This window comes from Pseudophryne corroboree, chromosome 1 (assembly GCF_028390025.1).
Source record: "Pseudophryne corroboree isolate aPseCor3 chromosome 1, aPseCor3.hap2, whole genome shotgun sequence".
Classification (NCBI taxonomy): domain Eukaryota; kingdom Metazoa; phylum Chordata; class Amphibia; order Anura; family Myobatrachidae; genus Pseudophryne; species Pseudophryne corroboree.
In genome coordinates this window covers 169360062-169372732 of record NC_086444.1, presented here as the reverse complement: position 1 = coordinate 169372732, position 12671 = coordinate 169360062, and the positions used below count along the sequence as shown (strand labels likewise).

The 12671-nt window shown below is 40.4% G+C and overlaps 1 protein-coding gene across 1 annotated transcript in view; it reads left to right on the top strand.

Moving 5' to 3' along the window:
- The window catches only part of MAP1B (microtubule associated protein 1B), a 144144-nt gene that overhangs the window by 121186 nt on the left and 10287 nt on the right, over positions 1 to 12671 (top strand). Inside the window, exons 3-5 of the mRNA XM_063963883.1 lie at positions 4659 to 4741; positions 5402 to 5542; positions 6494 to 12425. Of these exons, the coding sequence (XP_063819953.1) occupies positions 4659 to 4741; positions 5402 to 5542; positions 6494 to 12425 (6156 nt within the window). The remainder of the gene's footprint in view (positions 1 to 4658; positions 4742 to 5401; positions 5543 to 6493; positions 12426 to 12671) is intronic.

The window sequence follows — 12671 nt, the reverse complement described above, 5'->3', positions numbered from 1 at the left end:
TAACTTTTGAGTAAAATAACTAAGCGCATGCGGTCTGCGAACATTGCGCATGCGCAGTAAGCGACTAATCGCAATATAGCGAAATTCGGCAACGAGCGAACAACTCAGAATGAGGGCCATTATGTGATAAGAAAATGCATCTTTCTAAATAAGACACTGGCAGAAATGTATATAGCAATTATCTCCCTATAACACTGTTTTTGTGCTTAAATACAATTTAAAAATAACTATAACTATTTATCAATGTGAGTGGTAGCTCTCACATAGCTTCCAGGCTGTTGTGTAATGAAATACCAGGCTCCAAAGGAACAAAAAATCCATAGACAATGATAGAATGCTTGCTGCCAGTAACTATGGAGAAAGCACAGGTGTCCCATCATTTAGAATACAACCTAAAGTATTAATTTCCTATAGTCCACCTGTTGTCAAGTTGCCAAGGATATTTGGATGAATTTAGGGGATTTTGGGGTTGCTGAATTAAAAAACGAAAGTCATTTTTTCAAATTGCCTTTGTAATAGATACCCTCAATTATTAATAGGGAACTTAGCCATAATGCGCGTATATGAGAATTTATCAGAATTAGAGCAAGAGGAACAAATATTCTAGGTGTTTATTTTGTAATCATTCTAGAACAGTGGCTCTCAAACATGGTCCTCAGGACCCCATCCAGTTCATGTTTTCCAGGTCACCTGTGGATCTTTGACAGTTGGTCATACACCTGTGCCCAGCTAGGTGACATAGAAAACGTGAACTGCGTGGAGTCCTGAGTACTGAGTTTAAGAACCCCAGTTCTAGAATATTCTCCCTCCGAATATAAGTGATCGCCAACTGTTAGTTTACTTGGCATTTGATTAGTTCGCATTGTCTATTATCGTTTTCTTGTTTCTCATCCGTGTATCTCAAGAATTGGGTCCAATATAGCAAATCCTTTGTCATATTCGGAATCATGTATGCAAAGTTAAACCAAAATCTCTCTAAGGTGATTGGCAATAAAATGAGTGTTGATCAGTGTTATACTGTAGAATAACATTATGAGTAGAGAGAGAAACACAAGGCACGTACAATTAGGGTGTGTTCGTATAATGATATGCATGCCAGTAGTTGTACGTGTTGGTGCGGGGTTGGGTATGGATGACCGGCAGTTGGGATATCGCCGGTCACCATACTGATGCCGGGATCCTGATGTTTAGATTGGTGGCGGGGGAGCGAGCTCAACAGGTGTCATGGACACCCATGAGTAGGAATAGTCCCTGTCTAGCTTTCCACCCGGCGGGATTCCGGCGTAGGTATAGTGACATAACCGCATCCCATTGGTGCATACTTGCCGATATTCTGGCTGCCTTCTCCAGGAGGCAGCCAGCTTGGTATGGCTGGGGGCCGTGCTATGTTATATTGGGGGCGTGATGGAGGGGAGGTGATGCTGGGATAGGGGCGGAGCGGATGCGTGTCCGTAAAATTGTGTCATTGCGGACCCGCCCCGGCTACTCAATGCAGAGATTACAGGCAATGTGAGGCAGGGGGAGGGGCCACGATGTGATTCACCATGCATCACGTCAACAGCCCACTGTCTGCGGGAGGCTGTGTGCGGGAGGCTGGTGCAAGAAGTCCGTTCTGAAGATGATTCTGTTTTTGACAGCTGAATGGAGGATGGATGAAATGTTATAAAGGGATCAATTTTCCCTATGTATGCAGCATTGAATCACCATTGAGACTATCGGTTGTGACTCGTGTTGGTAGCAGGCCTCAGTAAGCCTGCCCATCGGATCCAAACAGCCAGATCCAAGAAGTCTTCCTCTGACAACACAGCCTAAAGGCCTGGCATGCATATAAAATGGGGTGACGTGCCCCCATTTTGAATAACTGCTTGGTTGCCGTTCCTGCCCCCAAACACCACAGCATGAGAATCATGCTGCAGCTAAGAGGGGGTCTGCAAGTGATCTCGTAAGACCTGCATATGCGCAGAACAGATCTTGTCCCTGCGCAGACCCACAAACCATCAGATATTTATGTAAGCCATCAGGTTTGCGTACAGTTCCGATTCGGGCCCTATGGTCCTTCATCCCTGCTCTGTTATCTGCTTTAGAAAGACCACCAAGTGCAATGCACCAGCAGCAGGTCTACAAAGAGATCACTGATCCCTATTTGAGATCCTGTATTTTTCCCATGCTGCGGACTTACAGAGACATCACTGTTTTCTCTGTGAATCTGCCAGTCAGTACATATTGTACTAACCTAGTCTTCAGCTGGTCTTTAGCTAGTCCACTGTCCACAGTCTACGTAATGCAAGTTGTAGAACTTCCGCCTTTAAAAATAGTAACTTCTAGGCCAGAAAAGGCTTGGACACATTGCGTACAGCAGAGGTTCCCAAATTGTGCCGTGGCTCCCTGGGGTGCCTCGGGACACTTGCAGGGGTGCCATGGGTTGGTGGTCCAGGACCAATTCAAATTATTCATGGTCAATATAATAGGCAAAACCAGTGCTGACGGCTGCCAGTCATAAAATATGTGGACAAACAGAAGCAAATCTTGTCCCTCACCACTCAACTGACCCTAAGGATGACATATAAACGCGATCTACTTAATGTAATATTTATTTCTAAATTTCTCAATAAGAAATTTTTGGCCATGGGGTGCCATGAAAAAAATTCTGATATTCTAGGGCGCCATGATTCAAAAAAGTTTGGAAACCACTGGCGTACAGGATAGATTTAGTTAGCTAGGAAATGTATTTACTGCAGTTACACATAGGCTTTGTTACAGTATATATAAAGTCAAATAGCAGATACAAAAGTCAGTAGATTTAGGCTTTTGTTTTTTAATTATCTTCTGCAAACTCTTCTTGAAGTCACTTGGCCGATCGTTCGCTTTCTCTCTCACCTTTAATTGGATGCAGGCACAGCACTTAGTCATCCAGGTTCTAATAACAGTTCAGTTCATGCTCCTCTTGTTCTTTTGTCTGCATTACAGTGGAAAATATCTCACCCTGAACAATCACTTGGATGTTACTCAACGGATTTTATTCTGTCACCTAATTGTATCTCCCACTTAATCACAGAGAAAATGAAAGCTTCTGTAATGTCCTAGGATAGGCCTGTAAATGTGCAGTTAGAATATGCTCAGGTGTGTATTTGCCGAATAGAGTGGAAATATGTGCAGTACATTCAATATCTAGGGCTGACAGTTATCATTTACTGTAACGAAACACTCTGACTGGCAATGTAAGCAGTTACCCCAGCTTTACATATCTGCCTCTCCTGCTCTGTCCTTTGACTTATGTTAGGCCAGAGGCTACCATCATTTTTTGTTTATTTACCCGAAACAGCAACTATCATTGCAATTTTGTTGTGCCAGTGTGTCATGTTTCTGGGTACTGATGTGACAGTGTGGCATATTTCTGGGTCCCAAGCATGAGTGCCATTTTTTTTTTTTGTCTGAAGTGTTAGTGTGCTACTTTTCTGGGGCCAGAGTTCTGAGTGCCATTTTGCTGTGGCCCTTGTGAGAGTAAGTGTGTCACATTTCTGGGACCCGAACTGCCAATGTGTCACATTTCTGGGACCTACAGTAAAAGGGAAGTTCACAATATAGGCCCACGTTTTCAGAGTTGCGCACAATTAGTGTCTTAAATGCAATTGTAAAACGTGCATTTTGTCATGTGTGGAGAGGTACAGACAAATACTATGCTATGAAGAATGTGTTTCGAAAGACTATCTGGTCACTATGGGGAGATGTATTTAGCCTTGCAGAGTGATAAAGTGGAGAGAGATGAAGCACCAACCAATCAGCTCCTATCTGCCATGTTACAGGCTGCATTTGACAAATGACAGGAGCTCATTTGTTGGTAGTTTATCTCCCTCCACTTTATTACTCTCCAATACTTAGTAATAATATAAATTTCATAAATCATATGAGTGTCGTTGCCGCAGTATTTACATGACACTTGGCAATCTGAAAATCATTATTAGTAAATTAAGGAAAAACATTAAGTAAAATAACTCAAACAGCCAAATGTGGGATTTGGAAAGTCCTGGGATTTCTGCAGATTTTTCGCAGTTAAATTTAACTGTTTAGTAAAGTAAAACCAACCAGGCATAAAGTGTCTTATAGGTAACCAGAGTGATGAGCAAAGTGGCTATAAATGGTGTTTCCATGCTGTAAGGCATCTTTGCAAAATAGGTTGCAATGGGGCCTGTGCCGTGGGATGTCTTTGTAAAACGTCTGGTTTAGAATGATTAAAACATAAGGCTTGGGACTACTGCTGATCTCCGAAGCAAGTGCTGCCATGTCCCAATTTGCACAAAGTAGTCCCCATTTCTTCCACTACAGATATTCAGCTCACAATGCTTCATTTCCAGAAATCCAGTCCTTGGGGTACCTAAAGTAAATGGATAATTAGGGATTGGTTGCTATAAGTTTTTTTTAATCTTATGTTAGCACTGAAAGGAAGTAAAGGTGGAATTTGTTTTATCTGAATATACATCAGGGTACATCCCAATTGACTTGATATGAATATGTATGCATGCATGGTCCTAGTATAGCAATCAGTCTTCGCTTATTTTCATAAAATGCAGAAATCATAGGTTTGCTTGTCTGACTATGCTTAGCAATGTTATTGCAAATGTATTTGTATTTATGTTCCTATTTCTGTTCATTTCCTGTAGGTCAAAAAATCCTGCACCATAGGAGCGATGTCTTAGAAACAGTTGTGTTACTTAATCCTACAGATGAAGCCGTCAGTACAGAAGTAAGTTATTAGTAGTATCTTGAATAAATTATGTACATTCAGTTACAGTTGTACAGTATGTATGTAGAGAAGATTCTTGAGATGTCTGTCATTGTGGTAACTTTAGTACATAATGTAAATATGGCGTGGCCACAAAAGATTGTGAACCATGGTGTTTTGGAAAGTTTAGAGATGAGCAAAATTCTCAAAAACTACCAGCAAAACATTTACCTGTTTATCATATGGCTGTAGAATATTTTGTGTTGTGTGCGGAATTCCCAGTTTGTTTTGTTCCACTCAGACCTCTAATTGGAGCAAATTGCACATAATGTAACTTATCCATTATCATCATCCTACTATCTGTATTTATGTTTATCCAACTGTAAGTAAATTGGTTCTGCCCCTTTTGGCTCTGCCTCCCCTTCAACATCATCATTATAATGATTTACAGAACCAGAACTTTGCATTAGTGCTGCAGAATTGTGGATTTGGAAATCTCTTCTTTGACTGATGCGCAGAGATAAACTTCTGGTCTGTTTGAGGTAACTGCTGAAAATAATAGTTTCAAGCAATAGTCTACAGCCATTCCAAGGATATAATACACTTAATAATGCTGCACTATGTAAATGCCTATGTCTTCCAGTATTTGATGAACTGTGGATGTTTGTGCTGTCACCGTAGGTACGCTTGATGATCACAGATGCTGCACGACACAAACTTCTAGTGTTGACTGGACAATGCTTTGAAAACACAGGAGAACTTATTCTTCAGTCTGGATCCTTCTCTTTCCAAAATTTCATTGAAATCTTCACAGATCAGGAGGTATGAGACAGGCACCATGGGCCAGGCATTATCCTGACTATCTGTTCCTGTATTTTCTCTGGCATATTTAAATATTGCCTTGCATTGTCTTTTGTCTTTATAGTAAAAGTTATAAAAGTCTGATTATTTAAAGACTGAAGGATGGAAGCCTCTTTAGACATACCTTCCAAATATCCTGATTTAGGTGGAACCGTCCCAAATTGGGAGGATAGTGCCAGGGTCACATGAACAGGGCTTTTGTCTAAGTTCCAGGGCAGTTGGGTTATGTGTCCTGCTAATGGGTGGCCTTTTAAAATCAGGCCTGCGCAACATTGAAGGAATGTTTGTAAAGGAGGAAAAGGGACTGGGTAGCATGTTCATACCCCCTTTTTTTAGGATACACATTGTCCCAAATGCACAAAAACTAAAAACCCTTGTAGCATGATAAACCCCCAATTTTAGAGAGTGCACATTGTCTCGCTTGCACAAGATTTAAAAGTATGTTTACATATATGCGACGGCTATAAATTGGTACTGACTTGCATCCCGTCACCAGTCTTATGTTGTTGCTGACAGGAAGCAGGCGTGAAGAGTATGTTTACATATATGTGACGGCTATAAATTGGTACTGACTTGCATCCCGTCACCAGTCTTATGTTGTTGCTGACAGGAAGCAGGCGTGAAAAGTATGTTTACATATATGTGACGGCTATAAATTGGTACTGACTTGCATCCCGTCACCAGTCTTATGTTGTTGCTGACAGGAAGCAGGCGTGAAAAGTATGTTTACATATATGTGACGGCTATAAATTGGTACTGACTTGCATCCCGTCACCAGTCTTATGTTGTTGCTGACAGGAAGCAGGCGTGTCAGCCTACATCAAAGTGGAATGTAGTATGCTGTGTATTCATAGAATCTGCTTTTCTCTATACTAACATAGGAAATGTGTTTTTTTCTGTTTCAAACTCTAGATTGGTGAACTGTTGAGCAATAATCACCCTGCAAATAAGGCAAGCCTTACATTGTTTTGTCCTGAAGAAGGGCACTGGAAAAATTCTAATCTAGAGAGACACAACCTTCAAGATTTCATAAACATCAAACTCAATTCCTCTTCAATTTTGCCCGAAATGGAAGGACTTTCTGAATTTACAGAATACCTGTCTGAATCTGTAGAAATACCTTCCCCATTTGACATTCTGGAGCCACCAACATCAGGAGGCTTCCTAAAGCTTTCAAAGCCATGTTGCTATATTTTTCCAGGAGGAAGGGGAGATTCTGCTTTGTTTGCAGTAAATGGATTTAATATGCTCATTAATGGTGGATCGGAGAGGAAATCTTGTTTCTGGAAGCTCATTAGACACTTAGACCGGGTGGATTCTATATTACTCACCCATATTGGAGATGACAATCTGCCAGGTATTAATAGTATGCTCCAGAGGAAAATGGCTGAACTGGAAGAAGAACAGTCTCAAGGGTCAACTGCTAACAGTGACTGGATGAAAAACCTTATTTCTCCAGACCTTGGAGTTGTGTTTCTCAATGTTCCTGACAATCTCAAAAACCCAGAACCCAACTTTAAAGTAAGGAGAAGCATAGAAGAAGCTTGTTTTACACTTCAGTACTTAAATAAATTGTCCATGAAGCCTGAACCTTTATTCAGAAATGTAGGAAATTCAATTGAACCCATAATTTTATTTCAAAAAATGGGCGTAGGAAAACTCGAGATGTATGTATTGAATCCAGTAAAAGGAAGCAAGGAGACTCAGTACTTCATGCAGCAGTGGTCAGGCAGCAGTAAAGAGAAAGCTGGCCTACTACTTCCTAATGGTCAGGAAGTTGAAGTTCCTGTTAATTATTTAACTTCTATTTCCTCTCTTATTGTATGGCATCCATCAAACCCTTCAGAGAAAATAGTAAGAGCTCTGTTTCCAGGAAATACAACACAATACCAAATACTGGAAGGCCTTGAAAAGCTCAAATATCTAGACTTTCTGAAGCAGCCTGTGATCACTCAAAAGGACCTGAGTGACAATATTTCAAGCCCTGCAGTAAAACAAGCAAAGATGAAACAGAGAGCAGAAAGCAAAGAGAGCCTAAAAATGTCCACAAAAACAACATCCAGCAAAACAGTTAAGAAAGAATCTAAAGAAGAGCTACCTGATACCTTAAAGAGTGGCCAGATTGAACAAGCTGAAAAAATGGAGAACAAAGAAAAAGTCTCTGTGAAAAAGACTCAGAAAAATGAAGCAAAACCAGAGAAAAATGTATTGATCAAAGACGATCCGATCATTAAACCAGAAGTTGTTGAGAAGCAAAAAGCTGATGTGAAGCCTAAAGTTGCAAAAGAGAAAACAGTGAAGAAGGAGGTAAAAGCAAAATCTGAAGATGTAAAAGAGGATAAAGAAAAAGTAAAGAAGGATGCACCTAAAAAGGAAGATAAAACACCAGTAAAGAAAGAAGAAAAACCGAAAAAAGAGGCTAAGGAAGACAAACCTAAAAAAGAGATTAAGGAAGAGAAATTAAAAAAGGAGATAAAAAAAGATATAAAGAAGGAAGAGAAAAAAGACTTGAAGAAAGAAGTTAAAAGAGAAACACCACAGAAAGAAGTGAAGAAAGAAACCCCTTCCAAAGAAGCAAAAAAAGAAGTTAAGAAAGACGATAAAGAAAAGGATTTAAAAAAAGAAGTTAAGAAACCCGCTAAAGAGGCAAAGAAATTATCAGCAACTCCTTCTGACTCTAAAAAGCCTGCTGTTAAAGCAAAAGTTCAAAAGAAAGATGAGCCTGCTAAAAAGGAATCTGCAACTACAGGCAAAACAAAGGAAAAGGCAAAGGTAACCAAGAAAGTTAGTGAGAAAAAGCCTTTGGCAGCTGTAGGTGCAGTTGCTGCCACTGCAGCTGTTGCTGCAGCAGCTTCTGTTACAGCTTTAACTGCAGCTACTGGAAATGTAGCAGATCTAGTGGCAGAAAGATCTCTCATGTCATCACCAGAAGACTTAACAAAAGACTTTGAAGATCTCAGAGAAGAAGAAGTAGTCATATTAAATGAGGAAATTAAGCCTAAACTACAGGCACTTTCGCCAAGAGATGAAGTGGTTATATTACAGACCGACTCTTATGTTATAAAGAAAGACAACACAAGCAGCGAAGAACCTTCAGATTCACCAGATGAAGGTATAACTACCACAGAAGGTGAATGTGAACAAACACCAGAAGAATTGGAAATAATTGAGAAACACAGGGTGGATGAAAATGATAAATTTGAAGATGAAGGGACAGGGTTTGAGGAGTCATCTGAAGCTGGTGACTATGAAGAAAAAGCAGAAACAGAAGATGTTGAGGAACAAGTAGAATACACTGAAGAAACAGTCTCAATGGGAAAACACCCAGCAGGCGAGTTAGTTGAAACTGAAGAAGAGATCGATATTCATGCATTTAAACATTTCAAAGGCAAACATGACAGCCATGAAAACATTGCTGATTTGGAGGCAGCAGATGAACAAGGCGAGGAAGATATTGATGAAGGTGTTGAAAAGGGAGAAGCTGAAGAAACAGAGGAAGAGGTAGATGAAGACAAAACAGATGATGCAAAGGATGATGATGATCAGGAAACAGAAAAGTTGGAAGCAGACGACCATTATATTACTGGTACAAAAGAGATTATTAGTGATACTGAAGATAAATATATATTGTCTTCTACACCATCTAAGACCTCTGAACCTCAGTCACCAGCTGTAGAGCCAGGTGCTTCTATTCATGATGAAACCTTACCTGGTGGCTCTGAAAGTGAAGCAACTGTGTCTGATGAAGAAAATAGAGAAGATCAGCCTGAGGAATTTACTGCTAATTCTGGATTTACTCAGTCAACCATTGAAATATCTAGTGAACCAACACCAATGGATGAGATGTCTACACCTAGAGATATAATGAGTGATGAGACAAACAATGAGGAAAGTGAGTCACCATCTCAGGAATATGTCAATATTTCTAAATATGAAGCTAATTTGTATTCCCAGGAATATAATAAAACTAGAGAATCTCCACTACCTGATGCTCTGAACGGGTTGTCTGATGTCTCAAATACAGATGCAACTGATGGCAAAGAATACAATGCTTCAGCTTCAACAATTTCACCACCATCATCCCTAGAGGAAGACAAATTCAGCAAATCAGCATTACGGGAAGCATATGTGCATGGAAACATTGATTTAAAAGGTTCCTCAAACCTGGAAATACAAGATGATTATGAGCCTCAAGAAACACTAAGCCCAAGTAAGAGTCCAGTGCCTCCATCACCAATATCTAAAACACCTTTAAGTGAAAAAAGTGTTAATTTCGATCTTACACCTAATGAAATTAAAACATCTGAGCTTGGTGTCTTACCACCATTGCATGATGAAGTGCAAGAAATAATGGAACAGTGTCCTAGCCCAGACGACAAAACTTTGGAAGTAGCATCTCCTTCTCAGTCTGCAGCTGGAAGTGCTGGTCACACTCCGTACCATCAGTCACCAAGTGATGAAAAAGCTGCAATTCTAGCTAGAGGCTCTTTAGAAAAGACTCCTGTCGCTGTTGTGTTTGAATTTTATGAAGATAAAGAAAAGAGTGGAAGCCCTAGAATAAGTCCTATGGATGAGCCAGTGCCAGATTCAGAATCTCCTATCGAGAAAGTTTTATCCCCATTACGCAGCCCACCTTTGATAGGATCAGAAACACCCTATGACATGTTTTTATCTACTAATCTTAAAACATCATCTGGGCATGGTAGTATAGTGGATGAAGAACATTCTCCTTCGCAGACTAGTCCAGTATCTGAAATGTTGTCTCATTCTACTGCCCAAGAACATGATAAAAAGAGTGAGTTTTCATCAAGCAAAGCATTTGGTGCAGAAACAAGTAATTTTGAAATTAAGAGTGGATCATCTCGTGTATCAGAAGGAGGAAAGCTTGCAGGGGAATTTTCACCAACTCAAATAAATACTAACCCATTTATCTTGTTTAAAGAGGACACAAAAATGTCAATTTCTGAAGGCACTGCATCTGATAAATCTGCCACTCCTGTAGATGAAGCTGTAGCAGAAGACACATATTCTCACATAGAAGGTGTTGCCTCAGTTTCCACAGCCTCTGTTGCTACTAGTTCATTCCCGGAACCAACCACAGATGATGTGTCTCCTTCTCTTCATGCTGAAGTTGGTTCACCCCATTCCACTGAAGTAGATGACTCCCTCTCAGTCTCTGTTGTTCAGACACCTACCATATTTCAAGAAACAGAAATATCACCATCCAGGGAGGAATGCCCCCGTCCAATGTCTATATCTCCACCAGATTTCTCACCCAGAACAGGAAAATCCACATCATCACTACAAGAGCAGCGGTCACCTGAGCAATCCACAATGGAGTTCAGTCAGGAATCACCAGAACAATCTTTTGCAATGGATTTTAGTAGACAATCTCCAGAGCATCCTGTGGTAGCCTCCGGTATGTTGCATATATCAGAAAATGGACCCACTGAAGTTGAATACAGTCCCTCTGACCAACATGATTCTTATTTTGGCAATAAGATTTCAGTTGACAATGGGTACTTTTCTGTAGACAAAGGTCAAGAAAAAGTAGTTGCTGAATCTCAGGTAGAGGCTTCTCCTTCTACATCTTCTGCTCACACACCTTCACAAGTGTCTTCCCCTTTAAAAGAGGAAGATTCTTTGAAAGATGTGGTTGAAAACTCAGACATGCCACTCTACTCTCCACCAATACTTGAGCAAGAGTTTTTCATGGAAGGAAAGCTTTCTCCTGAAACAGATGTTTCTCCATCAACGCCAACACCATCTTCAGTGCGGCAATCACCTGGTTTAGTATACCCTCCATGTATAACCAAGGGGCCTTCAACTGATCATAGCTCAGCAGCCACATATCTTCCAGTTTCCTCAGATGAACCATATAGCTTTCAGACTAGAGCTCTAAACTCAGCAGTTAAGGAGCCATCAGTTCTGCACAACACAAACCCATTTGCTTATGCAGCAGACCTAGATGACAGGGATAACGTATGTGATGCTTATTGCTATTCTAGGGAAACACATGATAGATTTTCTGTATCTGACAAGTCACCCTTTGCTGAAAATAGACAAGAGGTGGACCTTTGCCTTGTCTCTGCATGCGAATATAAGCACCCAAAAACAGAACTGTCACCTTCTTTCATTAACCCAAATCCTCTGGAATGGTTTGCAAGTGAGGAACAATCTCAGGAACAAGAAAAGCCATTAACCCAATTTGGAGGAGAGCAACCGCCTTCTGGAGGAAGACAGAAAGCCCGCCAGTGTGATGAAACTCCCCCAACCTCGGTTAGTGAGTCTGCCCCATCTCAGACAGATTCAGATGTTCCACCAGAGACTGAGGAATGTCCTTCTATAACAGCAGATGCAAACATAGATTCTGAAGATGAATCTGAAACCATCCCTACTGATAAAACAGTAACTTACAAACATATGGACCCTCCTCCAATTCCCATGCATGATCCAAGCCCATCTCCCAGGCACCCTGATGTCTCAATGATGGACCCAGAAACAATGCCTGTAGATCAGAGTTTAGGCAAGCCTTTGAAAAAGGACATAAAAGAAAAAGGAAAAACCAAGAAAGTTGGAAGCAAGACCAAATCGTCTTCACCTGCTAGGAAAAGTGATAGTAAATCAAAGATTTCAGCTGCTTCACCAAAGCCTGGACCCATCAAAGAAACATTAGAGAAGAGTTTAAAGACTGTCGCCCCAAAAAAGAAAGATTCTGTAGGGAAGGGTCCAAAGAGTAGTTCAAATGAAGATCACAAACCTTCAAAGTTAGAAGAGAAAGATAAAGAGACCAAGAATGCTACCAATACAAACACAACAAAATCATCAAAAACTGGTACCACAGGTAAATAAATGCTCAGGTCTATGTAAAACTTAATTGTTTAGTGCATAAGGAGAATTATTAAATTATATTAAAAGTTAAAGCAGTTTATAATCAGACAAGAAGTAGACACAGCCACAGCCAAGTATAACTGAGTTTGTAAGATGTTGGAGATACAGTATGTCCACCCTCAGTGATATATTTTCGCTTTCTGAATTCTATATATAATGTACAGTATACCGAGAATGTTATTTGCTTCAAATGCACACT